This window comes from Petromyzon marinus, assembly GCF_048934315.1.
Source record: "Petromyzon marinus isolate PM22_M1 ecotype Great Lakes invasive population chromosome 69 unlocalized genomic scaffold, UKy_Petmar_22M1.pri1.0 chr69_unloc.2, whole genome shotgun sequence".
In the NCBI taxonomy this organism is placed as follows: Eukaryota; Metazoa; Chordata; class Hyperoartia; order Petromyzontiformes; family Petromyzontidae; genus Petromyzon; species Petromyzon marinus.
Window position 1 is genome coordinate 43,801 of NW_027422602.1, and position 26,934 is coordinate 70,734.

The 26,934-nt window shown below is 56.0% G+C and overlaps 1 protein-coding gene across 1 annotated transcript in view; it reads right to left on the reverse strand.

Moving 5' to 3' along the window:
• LOC142908081 (uncharacterized) overlaps window positions 1–26,230 on the reverse strand; it is a 44,171-nt gene extending 17,941 nt beyond the window's left edge. The window contains exons 1-3 of the mRNA XM_076058258.1: window positions 26,147–26,230; window positions 22,055–22,276; window positions 16,144–16,182 (exon numbers count right to left, since the gene is read on the reverse strand). Coding sequence (XP_075914373.1) covers window positions 16,144–16,182; window positions 22,055–22,276; window positions 26,147–26,230 — 345 coding nt within the window. The remainder of the gene's footprint in view (window positions 1–16,143; window positions 16,183–22,054; window positions 22,277–26,146) is intronic.
• Window positions 26,231–26,934: the final 704 nt, after the last annotated feature.

Consider the following 26,934-nt stretch of genomic DNA (forward strand, 5'->3'; position numbering starts at 1 on the left):
ACCTATCACCCTGTCTCCTCACCTCTCTCCCCGTCTCTCCTCACCTCTCTCCCCGTCTCTCCTCACCTCTCACCCTGTCTCTCCTCACCTCTCACCCCGTCTCCTCACCTCTCACCCCGTCTCTCCTCACCTCTCACCCCGTCTCTCCTCACCTCTATCCCCGTCTCTCCTCACCACTCTCCATCTCTCCTCACCTCTCACTCCGTCTCTCCTCACCTATCACCCCGTCTCTCCTCACCTCTCACCCTGTCTCCTCACCTCTCTCCCCGTCTCTCCTCACCTCTCTCCCCGTCTCTCCTCACCTCTCACCCTGTCTCTCCTCACCTCTCACCCCGTCTCCTCACCTCTCACCCCGTCTCTCCTCACCTCTCACCCCGTCTCTCCTCACCTCTATCCCCGTCTCTCCTCACCACTCTCCATCTCTCCTCACCTCTCACCCCGTCTCTCCTCACCTCTCACCCCGTCTCTCCCCACCTCTCACCCTGTCTCCTCACCTCTCTCCCCGTCTCTCCTCACCTCTCCCCCTGTCTCTCCTCACCTCTCCCCGTCTCTCCTCACCTCTCCCCGTCTCTCCTCACCTCTCACCCCGTCTATCCTCACCTCTCCCCGTCTCTCCTCACCTCTCTCCCCGTCTCTCCTCACCTCTCACCCCGTCTCCTCACCTCTCCCCCTGTCTCTCGCCTCTCACCCCGTCTATCCTCACCTCTCACCGTCTCTCCTCACCTCTCACCCCGTCTCCTCACCTCTCTCCCCGTCTCTCCTCACCTCTCACCCCGTCTCTCCTCACCTCTCACCCCGTCTCTCCTCACCTCTCTCCCCATCTCCTCACCTCTCACCCCGTCTCTCCTCACCTCTCTCCCCGTCTCTCCTCACCTCTCACCCTGTCTCTCCTCACCTCTCCCCCGCCTCTCCTCACCTCTCTCCCCGTCTCTCCTCACCTCACCCCGTCTCTCCTCACCTCTCACCCAGTCTCTCCTCACCTCTATCCCCGTCTCTCCTCACCACTCTCCATCTCTCCTCACCTCTCACCCCGTCTCTCCTCACCTCTCTCCCCGTCTCTCCTCACCTCTCACCCTGTCTCCTCACCTCTATCCCCGTCTCTCCTCACCTCTCACCCCGTCTCTCCTCACCTCTCACCTCGTCTCCTCACCTCTCTCCCCGTCTCTCCTCACCTCTCCCCGGCCCTCACCTCTCTCCCTCTCTCCTCACCTCTCACCCTGTCTCTCCTCACCTCTCACCCCGTCTATCCTCACCTCTCTCCCCGTCTCTCCTCACCTCTCTCCCCGTCTCTCCTCACCTCTCTCCCCGTCTCTCACCTCTCTCCCCGTCTCTCACCTCTCACCCCGTCTCCTCACCTCTCTCCCCGTCTCTCCTCACCTCTCACCCCGTCTATCCTCACCTCTCTCCCCGTCTCTCCTCACCTCTCTCCCCGTCTCTCCTCACCTCTCACCCCGTCTCTCCTCACCTCTCACCCCATCTCTCCTCACTTCTCACCCCGTCTCCTCACCTCTCACCCTGTCTCCTCACCTCTCACCCCGTCTCCTCACCTCTCACCCCGTCTCTCCTCACCTCTCACCCTGTCTCCTCACCTCTCACCCCGTCTCTCCTCACCTCTCTCCCCGTCTCTCCTCACCTCTCCCCGTCTCTCCTCACCTCTCACACTGTCTCCTCACCTCTCACCCCGTCTCTCCTCACCTCTCACCCCGTCTCCTCACCTCTCACCCCGTCTCCTCACCTCTCTCCCCATCTCCTCTCCTCTCACCCCGTCTCTCCTCACCTCTCACCCCGTCTCTCCTCACCTCTCACCCAGTCTCCTCACCTCTCACCCCGTCTCCTCACCTCTCACCCCGTCTCTCCTCACTTCTCACCCCGTCTATCCTCACCTCTCTCCCCGTCTCTCCTCACCTCTCCCCGTCTCTCCTCACCTCTCTCCCCGTCTCTCCTCACCTCTATCCCCGTCTCCTCACCTCTCACCCCGTCTCCTCACCTCTCTCCCCGTCTCTCACCTCTCACCCCGTCTCCTCACCTCTCTCCCCGTCTCTCCTCACCTCTCACCCCGTCTATCCTCACCTCTCTCCCCGTCTCTCCTCACCTCTCCCCGTCTCTCCTCACCTCTCTCCCCGTCTCTCCTCACCTCTCACCCCATCTCTCCTCACCTCTCACCCCATCTCTCCTCACCTCTCTCCCCGTCTCTCCTCACCTCTCACCCCATCTCTCCTCACCTCTCACCCCGTCTCTCCTCACCTCTCACCTCGTCTCCTCACCTCTCCCACCGTCTCCTCACCTCTCACCCCGTCTCTCCTCACCTCTCTCCCCGTCTCTCCTCACCTCTCACCCTGTCTCCTCACCTCTCACCCTGTCTCCTCACCTCTCACCCCGTCTCTCCTCACCTCTCACCCCGTCTCTCCTCACCTCTCACCCAGTCTCCTCACCTCTCACCCCGTCTCTCCTCACCTCTCACCCCGTCTCTCCTCACCTCTATCCCCGTCTCTCCTCACCACTCTCCATCTCTCCTCACCTCTCACCCCGTCTCTCCTCACCTATCACCCCGTCTCTCCTCACCTCTCACCCTGTCTCCTCACCTCTCACCCCGTCTCCTCACCTCTCTCCCCGTCTCTCCTCACCTCTCTCCCCGTCTCTCCTCACCTCTCACCCCGTCTCTCCCCACCTCTCACCCTGTCTCCTCACCTCTCTCCCCGTCTCTCCTCACCTCTCCCCCTGTCTCTCCTCACCTCTCCCCGTCTCTCCTCACCTCTCCCCGTCTCTCCTCACCTCTCACCCCGTCTCCTCACCTCTCTCCCCGTCTCTCCTCACCTCTCACCCCGTCTCTCCTCACCTCTCTCCCCATCTCCTCACCTCTCACCCTGTCTCTCCTCACCTCTCTCCCCATCTCCTCACCTCTCACCCCGTCTCTCCTCACCTCTCTCCCCGTCTCTCCTCACCTCTCACCCTGTCTCTCCTCACCTCTCACCCCGTCTCCTCACCTCTCACCCCGTCTCTCCTCACCTCTCACCCCGTCTCTCCTCACCTCTATCCCCGTCTCTCCTCACCACTCTCCATCTCTCCTCACCTCTCACCCCGTCTCTCCTCACCTATCACCCCGTTTCTCCTCACCTCTCACCCTGTCTCCTCACCTCTCACCCCGTCTCCTCACCTCTCTCCCCGTCTCTCCTCACCTCTCTCCCCGTCTCTCCTCACCTCTCACCCCGTCTCTCCCCACCTCTCACCCTGTCTCCTCACCTCTCTCCCCGTCTCTCCTCACCTCTCCCCCTGTCTCTCCTCACCTCTCCCCGTCTCTCCTCACCTCTCCCCGTCTCTCCTCACCTCTCACCCCGTCTATCCTCACCTCTCCCCGTCTCTCCTCACCTCTCTCCCCGTCTCTCCTCACCTCTCACCCCGTCTCCTCACCTCTCCCCCTGTCTCTCGCCTCTCACCCCGTCTATCCTCACCTCTCCCCGCCTCTCCTCACCACTCACCCCGTCTCCTCACCTCTCTCCCCGTCTCTCCTCACCTCTCACCCCGTCTCTCCTCACCTCTCACCCCGTCTCTCCTCACCTCTCTCCCCATCTCCTCACCTCTCACCCCGTCTCTCCTCACCTCTCTCCCCGTCTCTCCTCACCTCTCACCCTGTCTCTCCTCACCTCTCCCCCGTCTCTCCTCACCTCTCTCCCCGTCTCTCCTCACCTCACCCCGTCTCTCCTCACCTCTCACCCAGTCTCTCCTCACCTCTATCCCCGTCTCTCCTCACCACTCTCCATCTCTCCTCACCTCTCACCCCGTCTCTCCTCACCTCTCTCCCCGTCTCTCCTCACCTCTCACCCTGTCTCCTCACCTCTATCCCCGTCTCTCCTCACCTCTCACCCCGTCTCTCCTCACCTCTCACCCCGTCTCCTCACCTCTCTCCCCGTCTCTCCTCACCTCTCACCCCGTCTCTCCTCACCTCTCTCCCCGTCTCTCCTCACCTCTCCGCCTGTCTCTCCTCACCTCTCCCCGTCTCTCCTCACCTCTCACCCCGTCTCCTCACCTCTCCCCCTGTCTCTCGCCTCTCACCCCGTCTATCCTCACCTCTCCCCGTCTCTCCTCACCTCTCACCCCGTCTCCTCACCTCTCTCCCCGTCTCTCCTCACCTCTCACCCCGTCTCTCCTCACCTCTCACCCCGTCTCTCCTCACCTCTCTCCCCATCTCCTCACCTCTCACCCCGTCTCTCCTCACCTCTCTCCCCGTCTCTCCTCACCTCTCACCCTGTCTCTCCTCACCTCTCCCCCGCCTCTCCTCACCTCTCTCCCCGTCTCTCCTCACCTCACCCCGTCTCTCCTCACCTCTCACCCAGTCTCTCCTCACCTCTATCCCCGTCTCTCCTCACCACTCTCCATCTCTCCTCACCTCTCACCCCGTCTCTCCTCACCTCTCTCCCCGTCTCTCCTCACCTCTCACCCTGTCTCCTCACCTCTATCCCCGTCTCTCCTCACCTCTCACCCCGTCTCTCCTCACCTCTCACCTCGTCTCCTCACCTCTCTCCCCGTCTCTCCTCACCTCTCCCCGGCCCTCACCTCTCTCCCTCTCTCCTCACCTCTCTCCCCGTCTCTCCTCACCTCTCTCCCCGTCTCTCCTCACCTCTCTCCCCGTCTCTCACCTCTCTCCCCGTCTCTCACCTCTCACCCCGTCTCCTCACCTCTCTCCCCGTCTCTCCTCACCTCTCACCCCGTCTATCCTCACCTCTCTCCCCGTCTCTCCTCACCTCTCTCCCCGTCTCTCCTCACCTCTCACCCCGTCTCTCCTCACCTCTCACCCCATCTCTCCTCACTTCTCACCCCGTCTCCTCACCTCTCACCCTGTCTCCTCACCTCTCACCCCGTCTCCTCACCTCTCACCCCGTCTCTCCTCACCTCTCACCCTGTCTCCTCACCTCTCACCCCGTCTCTCCTCACCTCTCTCCCCGTCTCTCCTCACCTCTCCCCGTCTCTCCTCACCTCTCACACTGTCTCCTCACCTCTCACCCCGTCTCTCCTCACCTCTCACCCCGTCTCCTCACCTCTCACCCCGTCTCCTCACCTCTCTCCCCATCTCCTCTCCTCTCACCCCGTCTCTCCTCACCTCTCACCCCGTCTCTCCTCACCTCTCACCCAGTCTCCTCACCTCTCACCCCGTCTCCTCACCTCTCACCCCGTCTCTCCTCACTTCTCACCCCGTCTATCCTCACCTCTCTCCCCGTCTCTCCTCACCTCTCCCCGTCTCTCCTCACCTCTCTCCCCGTCTCTCCTCACCTCTATCCCCGTCTCCTCACCTCTCACCCCGTCTCCTCACCTCTCTCCCCGTCTCTCACCTCTCACCCCGTCTCCTCACCTCTCTCCCCGTCTCTCCTCACCTCTCACCCCGTCTATCCTCACCTCTCTCCCCGTCTCTCCTCACCTCTCCCCGTCTCTCCTCACCTCTCTCCCCGTCTCTCCTCACCTCTCACCCCATCTCTCCTCACCTCTCACCCCATCTCTCCTCACCTCTCTCCCCGTCTCTCCTCACCTCTCACCCCATCTCTCCTCACCTCTCACCCCGTCTCTCCTCACCTCTCACCTCGTCTCCTCACCTCTCCCACCGTCTCCTCACCTCTCACCCCGTCTCTCCTCACCTCTCTCCCCGTCTCTCCTCACCTCTCACCCTGTCTCCTCACCTCTCACCCTGTCTCCTCACCTCTCACCCCGTCTCTCCTCACCTCTCACCCCGTCTCTCCTCACCTCTCACCCAGTCTCCTCACCTCTCACCCCGTCTCTCCTCACCTCTCACCCCGTCTCTCCTCACCTCTATCCCCGTCTCTCCTCACCACTCTCCATCTCTCCTCACCTCTCACCCCGTCTCTCCTCACCTATCACCCCGTCTCTCCTCACCTCTCACCCTGTCTCCTCACCTCTCACCCCGTCTCCTCACCTCTCTCCCCGTCTCTCCTCACCTCTCTCCCCGTCTCTCCTCACCTCTCACCCCGTCTCTCCCCACCTCTCACCCTGTCTCCTCACCTCTCTCCCCGTCTCTCCTCACCTCTCCCCCTGTCTCTCCTCACCTCTCCCCGTCTCTCCTCACCTCTCCCCGTCTCTCCTCACCTCTCACCCCGTCTATCCTCACCTCTCCCCGTCTCTCCTCACCTCTCTCCCCGTCTCTCCTCACCTCTCACCCCGTCTCCTCACCTCTCCCCCTGTCTCTCGCCTCTCACCCCGTCTATCCTCACCTCTCCCCGTCTCTCCTCACCTCTCACCCCGTCTCCTCACCTCTCTCCCCGTCTCTCCTCACCTCTCACCCCGTCTCTCCTCACCTCTCTCCCCATCTCCTCACCTCTCACCCTGTCTCTCCTCACCTCTCTCCCCATCTCCTCACCTCTCACCCCGTCTCTCCTCACCTCTCTCCCCGTCTCTCCTCACCTCTCACCCTGTCTCTCCTCACCTCTCACCCCGTCTCCTCACCTCTCACCCCGTCTCTCCTCACCTCTCACCCCGTCTCTCCTCACCTCTATCCCCGTCTCTCCTCACCACTCTCCATCTCTCCTCACCTCTCACCCCGTCTCTCCTCACCTATCACCCCGTTTCTCCTCACCTCTCACCCTGTCTCCTCACCTCTCACCCCGTCTCCTCACCTCTCTCCCCGTCTCTCCTCACCTCTCTCCCCGTCTCTCCTCACCTCTCACCCCGTCTCTCCCCACCTCTCACCCTGTCTCCTCACCTCTCTCCCCGTCTCTCCTCACCTCTCCCCCTGTCTCTCCTCACCTCTCCCCGTCTCTCCTCACCTCTCCCCGTCTCTCCTCACCTCTCACCCCGTCTATCCTCACCTCTCCCCGTCTCTCCTCACCTCTCTCCCCGTCTCTCCTCACCTCTCACCCCGTCTCCTCACCTCTCCCCCTGTCTCTCGCCTCTCACCCCGTCTATCCTCACCTCTCCCCGCCTCTCCTCACCTCTCACCCCGTCTCCTCACCTCTCTCCCCGTCTCTCCTCACCTCTCACCCCGTCTCTCCTCACCTCTCACCCCGTCTCTCCTCACCTCTCTCCCCATCTCCTCACCTCTCACCCCGTCTCTCCTCACCTCTCTCCCCGTCTCTCCTCACCTCTCACCCTGTCTCTCCTCACCTCTCCCCCGTCTCTCCTCACCTCTCTCCCCGTCTCTCCTCACCTCACCCCGTCTCTCCTCACCTCTCACCCAGTCTCTCCTCACCTCTATCCCCGTCTCTCCTCACCACTCTCCATCTCTCCTCACCTCTCACCCCGTCTCTCCTCACCTCTCACCCCGTCTATCCTCACCTCTCCCCGTCTCTCCTCACCTCTCTCCCCGTCTCTCCTCACCTCTCACCCCGTCTCCTCACCTCTCCCCCTGTCTCTCGCCTCTCACCCCGTCTATCCTCACCTCTCCCCGCCTCTCCTCACCTCTCACCCCGTCTCCTCACCTCTCTCCCCGTCTCTCCTCACCTCTCACCCCGTCTCTCCTCACCTCTCACCCCGTCTCTCCTCACCTCTCTCCCCATCTCCTCACCTCTCACCCCGTCTCTCCTCACCTCTCTCCCCGTCTCTCCTCACCTCTCACCCTGTCTCTCCTCACCTCTCCCCCGTCTCTCCTCACCTCTCTCCCCGTCTCTCCTCACCTCACCCCGTCTCTCCTCACCTCTCACCCAGTCTCTCCTCACCTCTATCCCCGTCTCTCCTCACCACTCTCCATCTCTCCTCACCTCTCACCCCGTCTCTCCTCACCTCTCTCCCCGTCTCTCCTCACCTCTCACCCCGTCTCCTCACCTCTATCCCCGTCTCTCCTCACCTCTCACCCCGTCTCTCCTCACCTCTCACCCCGTCTCCTCACCTCTCTCCCCGTCTCTCCTCACCTCTCACCCCGTCTCTCCTCACCTCTCTCCCCGTCTCTCCTCACCTCTCCGCCTGTCTCTCCTCACCTCTCCCCGTCTCTCCTCACCTCTCACCCCGTCTATCCTCACCTCTCCCCGTCTCTCCTCACCACTCTCCATCTCTCCTCACCTCTCCCCCTGTCTCTCGCCTCTCACCCCGTCTATCCTCACCTCTCCCCCTGTCTCTCCTCACCTCTCCCCGTCTCTCCTCACCTCTCCCCGTCTCTCCTCACCTCTCACCCCGTCTATCCTCACCTCTCCCCGTATCTCCTCACCTCTCTCCCCATCTCTCCTCACCACTCTCCATCTCTCCTCACCTATCACCCCGTCTCTCCTCACCTCTCACCCCGTCTCTCCTCACCTCTCTTTCCGTCTCTCCTCACCTCTCCCCCCTTCTCTCTTCACCTCTCACCCCGTCTCCTCACCTCTCACCCCGTCTCCTCACCTCTCTCCCCGTCACTCGCCTCTCACCCCGTCTCTCCTCACCTCTCACCCCGTCTCCTCACCTCTCACCCCGTCTCTCACCTCTCTCCCCGTCCCACCTCACCTCTCACCCCGTCTCCTCACCTCTCCCCCCTTCTCTCTTCACCTCTCACCCCGTCTCCTCATCTCTCACCCCGTCTCTCACCTCTCTCCCCGTCTCTCACCTCTCTCCCCGTCCCACCTCACCTCTCACACTGTCTCCTCACCTCTCACCCCGTCTCTCCTCACCTCTCACCCCGTCTCTCCTCACCTCTCCCCCCTGTCTCTCCTCACCTCTCGCCCCGTCTCTCCTCACCTCCCTCACCGCCTCACCTCACCTCTCTCCCCCTCTCCTCACCTCTCCCCCCTGTCTCTCCTCACCTCTCACCCTGTCTCCTCACCTCCCTCACCGCCTCACCTCACCTCTCTCCTCACCTCTCACCCCTGTCTCTCCTCACCTCTCGCCCCGTCTCTCCTCACCTCCCTCACCGCCTCACCTCACCTCTCACCCTGTCTCTCCTCACCTCTCACCCTGTCTCCTCACCTCCCTCACCGCCTCACCTCACCTCTCTCCTCACCTCTCACCCCCATCTCTCGCCTCTCGCCCCGTCTCTCCTCACCTCCCTCACCGCCTCACCTCACCTCTCTCCTCACCTCTCACCCTGTCTCCTCACCTCCCTCACCGCCTCACCTCACCTCTCTCCTCACCTCTCACCCTGTCTCCTCACCTCCCTCACCGCCTCACCTCACCTCTCTCCTCACCTCTCACCCCGTCTCTCCTCACCTCTCACCCCGTCTCTCCTCACCTCTCACCCCGTCTCTCCTCACCTCTCACCCTGTCTCCTCACCTCCCTCACCGCCTCACCTCACCTCTCTCCTCACCTCTCTCCCCATCTCCTCACCTCTCACCCCGTCTCTCCTCACCTCTCACCCCGTCTCTCCTCACCTCTCCCCCCTGTCTCTCCTCACCTCTCGCCCCGTCTCTCCTCACCTCCCTCACCGCCTCACCTCACCTCTCCCCCCTGTCTCTCCTCACCTCTCACCCTGTCTCCTCACCTCCCTCACCGCCTCACCTCACCTCTCTCCTCACCTCTCACCCTGTCTCCTCACCTCCCTCACCGCCTCACCTCACCTCTCTCCCTCTCTCCTCACCTCTCCCCCTGTCTCTCGCCTCTCGCCCCGTCTCTCCTCACCTCCCTCACCGCCTCACCTCACCTCTCACCCTGTCTCTCCTCACCTCTCACCCTGTCTCTCCTCACCTCCCTCACCGCCTCACCTCACCTCTCTCCTCACCTCTCACCCTGTCTCTCCTCACCTCTCACCCTGTCTCCTCACCTCCCTCACCGCCTCACCTCACCTCTCTCCTCACCTCTCACCCCGTCTCTCCTCACCTCTCACCCCGTCTCTCCTCACCTCTCACCCTGTCTCCTCACCTCCCTCACCGCCTCACCTCACCTCTCTCCTCACCTCTCACCCTGTCTCCTCCTCACCTCCCTCACCCTGTCTCTCCTCACCTCTCACCCTGTCTCCTCACCTCCCTCACCGCCTCACCTCACCTCTCTCCCTCTCTCCTCACCTCTCCCCCCTGTCTCTCCTCACCTCTCACCCCGTCTCTCCTCACCTCCCTCACCGCCTCACCTCACCTCCCTCACCGTCTCTCCTCACCTCTCTCCCCGTCTCCTCACCTCTCACCCTGTCTCTCCTCACCTCTCACCCCGTCTCTCCTCACCTCTCACACTGTCTCCTCACCTCTCTCCCCGTCTCTCCTCACCTCTCTCCCCGTCTCTCCTCACCTCTCACCCCGTCTCTCCTCACCTCTCACCCCATCTCTCCTCACTTCTCACCCTGTCTCCTCACCTCCCTCACCGCCTCACCTCACCTCTCTCCCTCTCTCCTCACCTCTCCCCCCTGTCTCTCCTCACCTCTCACCCTGTCTCCTCACCTCCCTCACCGCCTCACCTCACCTCTCTCCTCACCTCTCACCCTGTCTCTCCTCACCTCTCACCCCTGTCTCTCCTCACCTCTCACCCCGTCTCTCCTCACCTCTCACCCCGTCTCCTCACCTCTCACCCCGTCTCCTCACCTCTCTCCCCATCTCCTCTCCTCTCACCCCGTCTCTCCTCACCTCTCACCCCGTCTCTCCTCACCTCTCACCCAGTCTCCTCACCTCTCACCCCGTCTCCTCACCTCTCACCCCGTCTCTCCTCACTTCTCACCCCGTCTATCCTCACCTCTCTCCCCGTCTCTCCTCACCTCTCCCCGTCTCTCCTCACCTCTCTCCCCGTCTCTCCTCACCTCTATCCCCGTCTCCTCACCTCTCACCCCGTCTCCTCACCTCTCTCCCCGTCTCTCACCTCTCACCCCGTCTCCTCACCTCTCTCCCCGTCTCTCCTCACCTCTCACCCCGTCTATCCTCACCTCTCTCCCCGTCTCTCCTCACCTCTCCCCGTCTCTCCTCACCTCTCTCCCCGTCTCTCCTCACCTCTCACCCCATCTCTCCTCACCTCTCACCCCATCTCTCCTCACCTCTCTCCCCGTCTCTCCTCACCTCTCACCCCATCTCTCCTCACCTCTCACCCCGTCTCTCCTCACCTCTCACCTCGTCTCCTCACCTCTCCCACCGTCTCCTCACCTCTCACCCCGTCTCTCCTCACCTCTCTCCCCGTCTCTCCTCACCTCTCACCCTGTCTCCTCACCTCTCACCCTGTCTCCTCACCTCTCACCCCGTCTCTCCTCACCTCTCACCCCGTCTCTCCTCACCTCTCACCCAGTCTCCTCACCTCTCACCCCGTCTCTCCTCACCTCTCACCCCGTCTCTCCTCACCTCTATCCCCGTCTCTCCTCACCACTCTCCATCTCTCCTCACCTCTCACCCCGTCTCTCCTCACCTATCACCCCGTCTCTCCTCACCTCTCACCCTGTCTCCTCACCTCTCACCCCGTCTCCTCACCTCTCTCCCCGTCTCTCCTCACCTCTCTCCCCGTCTCTCCTCACCTCTCACCCCGTCTCTCCCCACCTCTCACCCTGTCTCCTCACCTCTCTCCCCGTCTCTCCTCACCTCTCCCCCTGTCTCTCCTCACCTCTCCCCGTCTCTCCTCACCTCTCCCCGTCTCTCCTCACCTCTCACCCCGTCTATCCTCACCTCTCCCCGTCTCTCCTCACCTCTCTCCCCGTCTCTCCTCACCTCTCACCCCGTCTCCTCACCTCTCCCCCTGTCTCTCGCCTCTCACCCCGTCTATCCTCACCTCTCCCCGTCTCTCCTCACCTCTCACCCCGTCTCCTCACCTCTCTCCCCGTCTCTCCTCACCTCTCACCCCGTCTCTCCTCACCTCTCTCCCCATCTCCTCACCTCTCACCCTGTCTCTCCTCACCTCTCTCCCCATCTCCTCACCTCTCACCCCGTCTCTCCTCACCTCTCTCCCCGTCTCTCCTCACCTCTCACCCTGTCTCTCCTCACCTCTCACCCCGTCTCCTCACCTCTCACCCCGTCTCTCCTCACCTCTCACCCCGTCTCTCCTCACCTCTATCCCCGTCTCTCCTCACCACTCTCCATCTCTCCTCACCTCTCACCCCGTCTCTCCTCACCTATCACCCCGTTTCTCCTCACCTCTCACCCTGTCTCCTCACCTCTCACCCCGTCTCCTCACCTCTCTCCCCGTCTCTCCTCACCTCTCTCCCCGTCTCTCCTCACCTCTCACCCCGTCTCTCCCCACCTCTCACCCTGTCTCCTCACCTCTCTCCCCGTCTCTCCTCACCTCTCCCCCTGTCTCTCCTCACCTCTCCCCGTCTCTCCTCACCTCTCCCCGTCTCTCCTCACCTCTCACCCCGTCTATCCTCACCTCTCCCCGTCTCTCCTCACCTCTCTCCCCGTCTCTCCTCACCTCTCACCCCGTCTCCTCACCTCTCCCCCTGTCTCTCGCCTCTCACCCCGTCTATCCTCACCTCTCCCCGCCTCTCCTCACCTCTCACCCCGTCTCCTCACCTCTCTCCCCGTCTCTCCTCACCTCTCACCCCGTCTCTCCTCACCTCTCACCCCGTCTCTCCTCACCTCTCTCCCCATCTCCTCACCTCTCACCCCGTCTCTCCTCACCTCTCTCCCCGTCTCTCCTCACCTCTCACCCTGTCTCTCCTCACCTCTCCCCCGTCTCTCCTCACCTCTCTCCCCGTCTCTCCTCACCTCACCCCGTCTCTCCTCACCTCTCACCCAGTCTCTCCTCACCTCTATCCCCGTCTCTCCTCACCACTCTCCATCTCTCCTCACCTCTCACCCCGTCTCTCCTCACCTCTCACCCCGTCTATCCTCACCTCTCCCCGTCTCTCCTCACCTCTCTCCCCGTCTCTCCTCACCTCTCACCCCGTCTCCTCACCTCTCCCCCTGTCTCTCGCCTCTCACCCCGTCTATCCTCACCTCTCCCCGCCTCTCCTCACCTCTCACCCCGTCTCCTCACCTCTCTCCCCGTCTCTCCTCACCTCTCACCCCGTCTCTCCTCACCTCTCACCCCGTCTCTCCTCACCTCTCTCCCCATCTCCTCACCTCTCACCCCGTCTCTCCTCACCTCTCTCCCCGTCTCTCCTCACCTCTCACCCTGTCTCTCCTCACCTCTCCCCCGTCTCTCCTCACCTCTCTCCCCGTCTCTCCTCACCTCACCCCGTCTCTCCTCACCTCTCACCCAGTCTCTCCTCACCTCTATCCCCGTCTCTCCTCACCACTCTCCATCTCTCCTCACCTCTCACCCCGTCTCTCCTCACCTCTCTCCCCGTCTCTCCTCACCTCTCACCCCGTCTCCTCACCTCTATCCCCGTCTCTCCTCACCTCTCACCCCGTCTCTCCTCACCTCTCACCCCGTCTCCTCACCTCTCTCCCCGTCTCTCCTCACCTCTCACCCCGTCTCTCCTCACCTCTCTCCCCGTCTCTCCTCACCTCTCCGCCTGTCTCTCCTCACCTCTCCCCGTCTCTCCTCACCTCTCACCCCGTCTATCCTCACCTCTCCCCGTCTCTCCTCACCACTCTCCATCTCTCCTCACCTCTCCCCCTGTCTCTCGCCTCTCACCCCGTCTATCCTCACCTCTCCCCCTGTCTCTCCTCACCTCTCCCCGTCTCTCCTCACCTCTCCCCGTCTCTCCTCACCTCTCACCCCGTCTATCCTCACCTCTCCCCGTATCTCCTCACCTCTCTCCCCATCTCTCCTCACCACTCTCCATCTCTCCTCACCTATCACCCCGTCTCTCCTCACCTCTCACCCCGTCTCTCCTCACCTCTCTTTCCGTCTCTCCTCACCTCTCCCCCCTTCTCTCTTCACCTCTCACCCCGTCTCCTCACCTCTCACCCCGTCTCCTCACCTCTCTCCCCGTCACTCGCCTCTCACCCCGTCTCTCCTCACCTCTCACCCCGTCTCCTCACCTCTCACCCCGTCTCTCACCTCTCTCCCCGTCCCACCTCACCTCTCACCCCGTCTCCTCACCTCTCCCCCCTTCTCTCTTCACCTCTCACCCCGTCTCCTCATCTCTCACCCCGTCTCTCACCTCTCTCCCCGTCTCTCACCTCTCTCCCCGTCCCACCTCACCTCTCACACTGTCTCCTCACCTCTCACCCCGTCTCTCCTCACCTCTCACCCCGTCTCTCCTCACCTCTCCCCCCTGTCTCTCCTCACCTCTCGCCCCGTCTCTCCTCACCTCCCTCACCGCCTCACCTCACCTCTCTCCCCCTCTCCTCACCTCTCCCCCCTGTCTCTCCTCACCTCTCACCCTGTCTCCTCACCTCCCTCACCGCCTCACCTCACCTCTCTCCTCACCTCTCACCCCTGTCTCTCCTCACCTCTCGCCCCGTCTCTCCTCACCTCCCTCACCGCCTCACCTCACCTCTCACCCTGTCTCTCCTCACCTCTCACCCTGTCTCCTCACCTCCCTCACCGCCTCACCTCACCTCTCTCCTCACCTCTCACCCCCATCTCTCGCCTCTCGCCCCGTCTCTCCTCACCTCCCTCACCGCCTCACCTCACCTCTCTCCTCACCTCTCACCCTGTCTCCTCACCTCCCTCACCGCCTCACCTCACCTCTCTCCTCACCTCTCACCCTGTCTCCTCACCTCCCTCACCGCCTCACCTCACCTCTCTCCTCACCTCTCACCCCGTCTCTCCTCACCTCTCACCCCGTCTCTCCTCACCTCTCACCCCGTCTCTCCTCACCTCTCACCCTGTCTCCTCACCTCCCTCACCGCCTCACCTCACCTCTCTCCTCACCTCTCTCCCCATCTCCTCACCTCTCACCCCGTCTCTCCTCACCTCTCACCCCGTCTCTCCTCACCTCTCCCCCCTGTCTCTCCTCACCTCTCGCCCCGTCTCTCCTCACCTCCCTCACCGCCTCACCTCACCTCTCCCCCCTGTCTCTCCTCACCTCTCACCCTGTCTCCTCACCTCCCTCACCGCCTCACCTCACCTCTCTCCTCACCTCTCACCCTGTCTCCTCACCTCCCTCACCGCCTCACCTCACCTCTCTCCCTCTCTCCTCACCTCTCCCCCCTGTCTCTCGCCTCTCGCCCCGTCTCTCCTCACCTCCCTCACCGCCTCACCTCACCTCTCACCCTGTCTCTCCTCACCTCTCACCCTGTCTCTCCTCACCTCCCTCACCGCCTCACCTCACCTCTCTCCTCACCTCTCACCCTGTCTCTCCTCACCTCTCACCCTGTCTCCTCACCTCCCTCACCGCCTCACCTCACCTCTCTCCTCACCTCTCACCCCGTCTCTCCTCACCTCTCACCCCGTCTCTCCTCACCTCTCACCCTGTCTCCTCACCTCCCTCACCGCCTCACCTCACCTCTCTCCTCACCTCTCACCCTGTCTCCTCCTCACCTCCCTCACCCTGTCTCTCCTCACCTCTCACCCTGTCTCCTCACCTCCCTCACCGCCTCACCTCACCTCTCTCCCTCTCTCCTCACCTCTCCCCCCTGTCTCTCCTCACCTCTCACCCTGTCTCCTCACCTCCCTCACCGCCTCACCTCACCTCTCTCCTCACCTCTCACCCTGTCTCTCCTCACCTCTCACCCCTGTCTCTCCTCACCTCTCACCCTGTCTCCTCACCTCCCTCACCGCCTCACCTCACCTCTCTCCCTCTCTCCTCACCTCTCCCCCCTGTCTCTCCTCACCTCTCACCCCGTCTCTCCTCACCTCCCTCACCGCCTCACCTCACCTCCCTCACCGTCTCTCCTCACCTCTCACCCTGTCTCTCCTCACCTCTCACCCTGTCTCTCCTCACCTCTCACCCCGTCTCTCCTCACCTCTCACACTGTCTCCTCACCTCTCTCCCTCTCTCCTCACCTCTCACCCTGTCTCTCCTCACCTCTCACCCTGTCTCCTCACCTCCCTCACCGCCTCACCTCACCTCTCTCCTCACCTCTCCCCCCTGTCTCTCCTCACCTCTCACCCCGTCTCTCCTCACCTCCCTCACCGCCTCACCTCACCTCCCTCACCGTCTCTCCTCACCTCTCACCCTGTCTCTCCTCACCTCTCACCCTGTCTCTCCTCACCTCTCACCCCGTCTCTCCTCACCTCTCACACTGTCTCCTCACCTCTCTCCCTCTCTCCTCACCTCTCACCCTGTCTCTCCTCACCTCTCACCCTGTCTCCTCACCTCCCTCACCGCCTCACCTCACCTCTCACCCTGTCTCTCCTCACCTCCCTCACCGCCTCACCTCACCCTGTCTCTCCTCACCTCTCACCCTGTCTCCTCACCTCCCTCACCGTCTCTCCTCACCTCTCCCCCCTGTCTCTCCTCACCTCTCACCCCGTCTCTCCTCACCTCCCTCACCGCCTCACCTCACCTGTCGAAGCAGCGCACTCACCCTCCCCTTCGCGGCCATCTAAAAGCAAACGCAACGCAGGGAGCGGGTGGGAGTGGGTGGGTGGCACGTCACTGGCTCGCCCCCCCCACCCCACCCCACCCACCGCGGACTCTGCCTCCAATCAGTCAGCGGCGGTCGCGTTAATGAGTGCTCAGTGGGGTCACGAGGTCAGCCCTGTAATTGGACTTCTCTCAGACGGAGGCATAATGGGGGAGGGGAGGGGAGGGGGGGAGAGAATTGTGGTCGTGAAAAGCCAAACCGCGAAACCGACAGCGACTGAGACGAGGCTCAAGAGGCTCAAAAGAAAGCCGTCTCTGGTGTGGACCAATCAGCTTCAAGGACAATGCATCATCATCATCATCATATATTATCAGAGTGTGGTTTTTTTGTTGTTGTTGTTTGCATTTTGCCTGCAAGCATTGCGCTTAATGCAGTAACGTGAATCCTCGTTAAAAAAAAAGGTTTCAGTTTTATTGCCAGAAAAAGGGGGGGGGGGTGAAAAAACCCCCCTATTATTTTATTTTGGTACTGGCAAAGGGAGGTCTAATGATGGCAGCGGTATACCCAAAACCTTTACGGCACCAGGGACCGGTTTTGTGGGAGACAATTCTTTTGCACGGACAGGGGACGGTAGGGGTGGTGGTTCATCATTTGGGTCTTTCCCCCCCTTTTCAAAGAAGCTCTCCATCGGCGTTTTGCTTTTTTTGACTCATTGTGGCTACTACCAGGGGGGTTAGCAGCTCGTGGTGCTTAGCAACGCTGTGACTGAGCGGCGCAGTGCGGGATAGAGGCGCGGACGGAAGTGGTAAACAATAAAAAAAATGGCGGGCGGGCCACGTGCTGACTCGCTGCTCCCACCACGTGCTGCTGTGCGGCCCGGTTCCTAACAGGCCACGGGACCGGTACCGGTCCTCGGCCCGGAGGTTGGGGACCCCCCCTGGCTTAACAGGTCGGGGGGGGGGGTGAGGAATTTTTATTTAAAGCTTTCGTGACTGCAGCGATTCATATTCTTGGTTCTTTCGGTAAAAGTCACCACCACGTAGAAGAGAAACAATAAAATAATAAAAATATAAAACAACATTTTTATTATATTCTTGGTTCTTTCGGTAAAAGTCACCACCACGTAGAAGAGAAACAATAAAATAATAAAAATATAAAACAATATTTTTATTATATTCTTGGTTCTTTCGGTAAAGTCACCACCACGTAGAAGAGAAACAATAAAATAATAAAAATATAAAACAATATTTTTATTATATTCTTGGTTCTTTCGGTAAAGTCACCACGTAGAAGGGAAACAATAAAATAATAAAAATATAAAACAATATTTTTATTATATTCTTGGTTCTTTCGGTAAAGTCACCACCACGTAGAAGGGAAACAATAAAGTAATAAAATATATATAAAACAATAAAATTCTCACCGACGTTTCGACTGCAACACAAAGCAATCATCATCATCATCATCAGGTGACTGCTTGTGTTGCAGTCGAAAATGTGAGAATTTTATTGTTTTATATATTTTATTCTTGGTTTTCTTTAGTTCTTTCGGTAAAGTCACCACCACGTAGAATGAGAATAAAATAATAAATTAATAAAATAAACTAACACAATAAAATTCTCACGACGTTTCGGCCACAACACAAGTGGCCTTCTTCAGGTGAAAGGAACAGACCAGTCGGGACCTGAAGAAGGCCACTTGTGTTGTGGCCGAAACGTCGTGAGAATTTTATTGTGTTATAAATCCTTGCAGTCAGGAAAGCTTTAAATCCAAATTCATTCTTGGTTCTTTCGGTAAAGTCACCACGTTGAAGGGAAACAATAAAATAATTTAAAAATATAAATAAAACAATAAAATTCTCACCGACGTTTCGACTGCAACACAAAGCAGTCAGCCGAAACGTCGTGAGAATTTTATTGTGTTATTTTATTAGAACCAAAGAAGATAAATCCTTGCAGTCACGAAAGCTTCAAATCGAAATTTATTCTTGGTTCTTTCGGTAAAGTCACCACGTTGAAGGGAAACAATAAAATAATAAAAAATAAAACAATAAAATTCTCACCGCAACACAAAGCAGTCACCGTGGTGACGACTGCTTGTCTTGCAGTCGAAAACGTCGCGAGAATTTTATTGTTTTACATATATATTTTTTTATATTATTGTATTGCTTCCCTTCAACGTGGGTGACTTTACCGTAAGAACCGCTCTCGCCCGAGATCGATTCCCGCCCACGGCCACCAACACCGGAGCGCTCGCGGGCCTCCTCCCCGAAGGGAAGCTCGGCCTCAAACGAGGACCCCCGGTGGAACGGTTGCGCGGGGAAACGTCATCGCCACTGGGGGGAGACAAAGGCGGACGGGGCGTGGCGCTGGCCACCCGCCACCCTTTCGTGTGCCGGCCTTCACAGGGTGCTCGCTCGCTAACGGCACTTGCCCCTACAGTCTGGTGCAGGCTACATGGAGGATCTTTGTCTGCGTGCCTTCAACGGAGGAGGACTAACAGACGGACAGGGCCCCTTGCTGAAGCCTTCTCCTGGGTGGCAGCAGATCCCGACATTGGCATTTAGCCTCGGGACATATTGAACCTGGGTTCGAGTCCTGGGTCAGGCTGTCTCTCTCTCTCTCTCTTAGGATATCGATAATGGCCATGTTAGAGACACTGAGTGAGTAACACTGAGAACCTGGGTTCGAGCCCTGGGTCTGAGTGTCTCTCTCACTCTCTCTTAGTAAATCGATAATGGCCATGGTAGTGACACTGAGTCAGTAACACTGAGAACCTGGGTTCGAGCCCTGGGTCTGAGTGTCTCTCTCACTCTCTTAGTATATCGATAATGGCCATGGTAGAGACACTGAGTGAGTAACACTGAGAACCTGGGTTCGAGCCCTGGGTCTGAGTGTCTCTCTCTCTTAGTATATCGATAATGGCCATGGTAGAGACACTGAGTGAGCAACACTGAGAACCTGGGTTCGAGTCCTGGGTCAGGCTGTCTCTCTCTCTTTTAGGATATCGATAATGGACATGGTAGAGACACTGAGTCAGTAACACTGAGAACCTGGGTTGGAGTCCTGGGTCAGGCTGTCTCTCTCACTCTTCGGATATCGATAATGGACATGGTAGAGACACTAAGTCAGCAACACTGAGAACCTGGGTTCGAGCCCTGGGTCAGGCTGTCTCTCTCTCACTCTCTTAGGTTATCGATAATGGCCATGTTAGAGACACTGAGTAACACTGAGAACCTGGGTTCGAGCCCGGGGTCAGGCTGTCTCTCTCTCTCTTAGGGTATCGATAATGGCCATGTTAGAGACACTGAGCAACACTGAGAACCTGGGTTCGAGCCCTGGGTCTGGGTTTCTCTCTTAGGAGATTCATAATGGCCATGCCAGAAACACCCAGTCAATAACACTTAATACCTGGGTTCGAGCCCTGGGTATCTCTAATGGGAATCATTATGGCCATGTCGGAGACACTGAGTCAGTAATATTGAGAACCTGGTTCGAGCCCTAGGCCTGGGTGTCTCTAAGGAGGCTCATAATGGCCAGGTCAGAGATTCGAAATATGATTCATATAATCTAAGTATTGTCCACATTAGATGTGGTGTCAAAGTGGCAAGATGTTAACTCCCTTGCCCAGTAGGCAGGAGGTCGTGGGTATATTTGGAGTTTGCATGTCACTCTCCTCGTTATCGTGTCGACTTTCACCGGGTCTCACGGTTTCCCCCCCTCCACATTTAGACAGGCGTTCAGAGTATTTGGCTGCTAAATATTTTCACAGAGTGACGAGACACTTCGTTGAGCCATCATTTGTGGTGACCAGGTGGCTTCTGAAAAAAGAGCAAAATAGCTCAGTGGGCCTTAACTGGTAAAATAAAAAAAATATATAGTTAACGTAGTAATAGATGATTTTTTTGTTATCATTCACAGATGGGCAAGAAAGTCATCAATGCGTTGCTGCACACGTGTGTCAATTCGAGAATTCAGCGGTGCTCATTTAAACAAAACAATAATAGGTTTTTATCCTTTCTGGAAGAAAAACAAACACAGATGTTAAAACCCTTTGCCGGTCCCCGATGTGACTTCACCGAAGGAGGCAAAGAATACGAATTCCTGCACTCACGAACGCTTTAAGTCAAGATGCTCGCTGTCGCGTTAAGTTCGTCATTTCCATCCCCCGCCCCGGCACCTCCGATTAGCACGGCTGGCTACGTACGGTGCGAAATAAGTTCAACACACACACACACACTCGCACAGAGACCCATAGACTCACAGATATCCATGAACTCGCACAGAAAACAATAAACTCGCAGAGACCCACACAGTTTGTGGTCCTTCCCCCGCACCTCCGATTCGCAGGGATTGCTACGGACGGTGCCGCGGTAGAAGTTCAGCGTACAGACACACAAAACACTCGCGCGGTGTGAAATTTCGTTAATACGGAAATTCCATTTGGTTAATGGAAATCGCTTTTTTTTTAAACCGAATGTTCGCGAATCGACGAATGCCCCTGTTATGTTTTTGGTAGCAAAACCTTCGTGGCATTCACCTCCGTGGGCCCTGCTGTTTGTTTGTTTTTTTCAGCGGCAGGGGAGTGACCGATCGCTTTTGAGCATTTAAATCTCAACCACATGCAACCCGCCCCTGGTTCATCATGGCCCATGCACCTCCTACGTACATCGTGCTCATTGTTACGCTAATTCCTTTGTCAAAGCGTTTTGCTTCCTCCCACACAGCTCAAAGGACGCGACCTGGGGCTTGGCTGTTTTCACTCCAGCGCTGTCCTCATGACAGCACGGTCCCTTCAACCTGATGAAGGCCACTTGTGTTGTGGCCGAAACGTCGTGATTTTTGTTATATATATTTTTTTACCTACGTGACTTTACCGAATAGAACCAAAGAGTATGGATCCTTGCAGTCACGAAAGCTTCAAATCTAGAATCGCTGAGTGTTTACTCCTTGTGTGATGGAGGGTGGTCATTGGGTCTGGGGAGGAGGGGGCATCTGCTACTAGGGGCGGTGCAGTGGCGAGATGTTAACTTCCTCGCCTGGTATGCAGGAGGTCGTGGATTCGATCCCAACCCTGATGTCTGCATATTTCGAGTGTGCGCGTGTTTCCCTCCCTCCCTCTCTTTCTCTCTCCCTGTGGTCGTGTGGATATTTCTCCGGGTCCGCCAGTTAACCCCTTCCGCATTTAGAAACATGCGTTTGAGAGTACGAGGCTGCTATAAATGTCCACATAAGGCACTTCTTTGAGCTATTTGAAATAGCCAGGTCACATCTGGGGGAGAAAAAAATAGCTCTATAGCTCACTGGGCCTTACCTGGTAAAATAAAAAAACGTTTTTAGTCTTAGTTTACAACTTACAATTAGAGACTTTGTGTCTGGCTAAACTTCTGAATGTATCATGCGACCTCCCTTGCCAGTGTATCAAAATATAAAAAAATAGGTTCAACCCTTGCTGGCAATAAAACACGTTTGTGTTAAGATGTTAAAACACCAAAAATATAAACCGTTTTGCAAGGACTCGTGTCTGCATCAACCACATATACTTGTTAACGTGCGGTGGTGGTGTTGGAGCACGCACACATAAAACCGGGGGCGACTTACAATACTTACCGGTGCGGGTGAGCAAGTCATCTCGGACCAGGCTTCCTGTGGGGTCCTGTGGGGTCCTGTGGGGTCCTGTGGGGTCCTGTGGGGTCTGTAGGATCCCACAGGACCCCGGCCCTCTTGGGAAGCGGTACAAACCTGTTGTGGGCGGTTGTGCGTCACGCGTGTCCAGGCCCTCCAGAGGGGAGGGGACCGGGAAGGTCGGTGGGATCCCACGTAAAAACCCGCCTCTACGCGGAGACATCCTATAAAAGGTGGGAGCCAGAGAGCAGAGAGGACAGTTCGACCGAGCCAAGATGAAGAGCCAGTGCAGAGAGAAGACCGGCGAGCCAGGCCCTGGGACCCCTCTGACTCCGCGCCCGTGACAGGGCCGTGCAGAGCAAGCCGGTGGTGCGAGCCCAGAGCGGCGAGGGGCCGATGTCCTTCTGAGGGCCCGGACTCGTGTGGCCGGTGGTCGGGGACCTGAGCCGAAGCTGGGCCAGCTCAGGCAGCCCTCCGGGCAGGGAGGACTATGATAGAGGTCGGTCGGGAGTTAACGTGGGGCATTAACTGGGGGGGGGGACTTGAAGAGGCCGTTCGCCCCTTCAAGTGTCAAGGTCACGACGTTATTCTTGCTGCTTTCGGTAAAGTCACCACCGCGTAGAAGGGAAACAAAAAATAATAAAAAAATATAAAACAATACAATTATTGTTAAAACAATAAAGTTATTGTTGTTTTATATTTGTATTATTTTATTGTTTCCCTTCTACGCGGTGGTGACTTTACGGAAAGAACCAAGAATATGAATCCCTGCAGTCACGAAAGCTTTAAATCGACAATTTAAGGTCGCTACTGTTGAAGTATTTGTAATAAATAACGCGTTGCCTCAAGTCAACAGTCTCCGCCGTTAATAAGGCCACCACACATGCACACACACACACACAAAAAAACATGCTCTGCTAGTTTATGATGCATCGTCTTTTAAACTGATTGGGGTCCACACCAGAGACGGCTTTCTTTAGAGCCTCGTCTCAAAACGGCGCTAGACCAGAGGACGCCAAAAGGCGAACGCAGCACAAGTACAATGCCACTATCGGGACATTGAGAACTCGGGTTGAGCAGCCAAATCACGGGGCCTCTCCCTTGCCAGTGTCAAATGATAAGACTGGGTTTCAGCCTTTCTGGAAATACAAAGTAAAACCTCGGGTTGCGAGTAACTTGGTCTGCGAGCGTTTTGCAAGACGAGCAAAAAAATTGTCGATTTAAAGCTTTCGTGACTGCAGGGATTCACATTCTTGGTTCTTTCGGTAAAATCACCACCACGTAGAAGGGAAACAATAAAATAAAAAAATATTTTAATTTTATTGTTTTAACAATAATTTTATTGTAACAATAATTTTATTGTAACAATAATTTTATTGTAACAATAATTGTAACAATAATTTTATTGGAACAATAATTGTAACAATAATTTTATTGTAACAATAATTGTAAAACAATAACAATAAAATTGTTAAAACAATAACAATAAAATTATTGTTACAATAAAATTATTGTTTTATATTTGTATTATTTTATTGTTTCCCTTCTACGTGACTTTACCGAAAGAACCAAGAGCAAAACATTCGTAAATAAATATTAATTTGATAAACGAGCGCGCAGGGTCTTGGTGTAACGTGTAGACGCGCTTTGTACTGCCGAGCGTCACGTGATCACAGCTGATACAACGACGAGTGCTTTGATGTACGAGCGATTTGGATGACAGGCACGTTTTCCGGAACGCGATTATGCTCGCAATCCAAGGTTTTTACTGTAACAGGTCCCTTGCAGGGTGGGCTGGTAGGACAAGTCTCTGCGCTGTCTATTGCTGATTTTACACCTCAACAGCACGAGATTTCACTTCGTTAAAGTATTGAAAGGGGACGGGCGGACTGACGGACGGACGGACACATTAATCTATTGCCGGCTGATACACTCAGTTTACAACTTCGTACCTACCAGTAAAAAACAGTTGTGTCAAGATGTTAAAACACCAAACGGAAACCGTTTTTTTTGCGTGCAGGGAATCATGTCTGCATCAACCTTGCATTAACCACGTGTACATGCTCTTTGTTTTCTTCGGTAAAGTCACGTAGAAATAATACAACATCAAATCACATAATAGCATAACGACGTTTCGATCGCAACCCAAGCAATCATCATCAGGTAGAGGAAACACATAACCGCAGATATATATACACGGACCTTAAGTAGGGGGAATTAACACAGATAATATATACCAGGGGATACAGAGAGACGGAACGTCGCACTAAATCAAACAGGGTTTAGCAAAATTTTGAAACTATATAAAGCAACACAAACGGTCGGTTAAAACACACAATTAACGCATGGTTTGGTTGAATACGCGGTTTCAAAGATTGTTAAATTGAAAGTTAAGTGTGAAATCTATCACTATCTTAAATTTCACACTTAACTTACAATTTAACAATCTTTCAAACAGCGTATTCAACCAAACCATGCGTTAGTTGTTTTAACCGACCGTTTATGTTGCTTTATAGTTTCCAAATTTTGCTAAACCCTGTTTGATTTAGTGTGATGTTTCGTTTCTCTGTATCCCCTGGTATATATCTGTATATATATCTGCGGTTGTGTTTCCCTCTACCTGATGTCGATTGCTTGTGTTGCGATCGAAACGTCGTATGCTATTATGTAATTTCATTTTTTTTATTATTATTTCCACGTGACTTTACCGAAAAAAACCAAAGCGTAATTCCTGCAACCACGATAGCGCCTAATCAAGTTTAAAATACAAAGGTTAGCGACTCGATCAGGTGAGCCTCCTTCGCCTCGCACTCTGTTAAAAGCCCTAACAGCTGTGTGGAGGGTTTCCCGACACACACACATACAGGGTAGTCCCCGACTTACGACGGAGATGCGTTACGACCATCGTATCGCAAGTCGAAAATATCGTAAGTCGAAAATGGCCCTAGCCTACCCAGGAGCCTTCATGGTGAGAATTTAGCAAAACAAAGCAATTTACAGTAACGTACTGTATAAACTATATACTGTGTGTATTCATTAACTACAATACTGTATGGCACAGTAAAATTTCAAGTAAAAAAAGGTCAATTCTTAGCCTACCTATATGAACTGCAATTTCACAGAAAGATTTTTTTTTCAGGAAACAATCCTATCTGCAATAAAAAAAAAATTTTCACATGCTTTGAACGTACGTATCGTATTGTATCGTAACCCTAAAATTAAATCGCTAGAGCTATGTTATCCATAGATGCACAGAACGTATCGTAACGTGTATCATATTCTACCATACTCGCCACAAGATTCTGTCCGTGGTCTGCATACCTGAACGATGTTAGGTTGTTGATGGCTACATTAACTTGGTTTTCGGAAGAGGAGGATGGCGATGATAAAAAGTTACAGTGTCGCTATCGTAACATCGAAACATAGTAAGTCGGGGACTACCTGCACTTGTGAACTGGTGTGGACCAATCAGTTTCAAAGGCAATGCATGTGTACTCCTCTTTGGTTCTATTCGGTAAAGTCACCACGTAGGTATAAAAATAAAACAACAAAAAAATCACGACGTTTCGGCCACAACACAAGCGGCCTTCATCAGGTGAAGGGATCAGGCTGTCTCGAGGACAGCGCTGGAGTGAAACACAGCCACGCTCAGACCGCGGACCCTTAAGCTGTGTGCGAGCAAACAAGGTGCCTTGACAAAGGAATTAGCATTAAAAAATTAGCATTTGATTGCCCGAGCTTAGCATAAAAGTGGTGTACACCAAATGCTATTTTTTTCATGCTAATTCCTTTGTCAAGGCACCTTGCTTCCTCGCACACGGCTTAAAGGTCCGCGGTCTGAGCGTGGCTGTGTTCACTCCAGCGCTGTCCTCGAGACAGCCTGAACCCTTCACCTGATGAAGGCCGCTTGTGTTGAGCCCGAAGCGTCGTGATTTTTTTGTCGTTTTATTTTTTTTTACCTACGTGGTGACTTTACCGAACAGAACCAAAGCGCATGGATCCTTGCAGTCACGAAAGCTTCAAATCTAGAAACGACGCATGTGGCTACCGCAGCGTGCTCTCTGTTCGTTTCCGTGTTCACCGCGAGCACACGTGATGGACGCGGGCATGGTTTCCTTGATAAAGGCTCCTGTTGGGCCTTGTGAACACCTGTTCGATTGCCAGCGAGGGTAAAACCGATCCTCATCATCTTCCCAACGCACGCTGAACGTCTTCTCCACGGCGCGTAGCCAAACCGTGCCAAGCGTAGGCGTGTGTCGGCGGCGGGGCGGGCGGGGGGGGAAGAACGACAAACGAAAAGACAAAAAGCAGTTCGGACGAGACGAGTTTTCAATCCGGCTGACGATTCAAAGGCGCACGGAGCTGCTCCACTGGCTTCCTAGAAAGAGCGGGTTCCCCCAGAGACGCCTCGCGGTGACGGCGCGGCGATGCAGCGGCCACATCGCCGTTCGGTGGCCAGGCCCAAAGAAAGGGCCACCGTCCGAGCTCAGGAGCGCGAGTTTGCGTGACGATGGTGCATGACAAAGTCAGCAAGGTATTGTGGCTGGGGGGGGGGGGGGGGGGGGAAGGGGGCGGCACCTCGGAGATCGAACTTAACTCGTTCCGGAACACCCGCGCGTTCGAACACCGGACTTGTTCCAACAGCGAATCAATGCTCCCCCATAGGAATGAATGGAAATGGAATTAATTGGTTTCATACTCTTTGGTTCTATTGGGTAAAGTCACCACGTAGGTGAAAAAATAAAACGACAAAAAATCACGACGTTTCGGGCCACAACACAAGCGGCCTTCATCAGGTGAAGGGACGAGACTGTCTGGAGAACAGCGCTGGAGTGGGAGAAGCCACGCTTAGATCACGACCTTTAAGCTGTGTGAGAAGAATAAGACCACGCGCCTTGACAAAGGAATTAGCATATAAATTAGCATTGAAATGGCTCATTGAAATAGCTAAGTTAAAGTATACACATCCGCAGAGGTACCCCTTGACAAAGGAATTAGCATATAATTTAGCATTGAAATGGCTCATTGAAATAGCTAAGTTAAAGTATACACATCCGCAGAGGTACCCCTTGACAAAGGAATTAGCATATAATTTAGCATTGAAATGGCTTATTGAAATAGCTAAGTTAAAGTATACACATCCGCA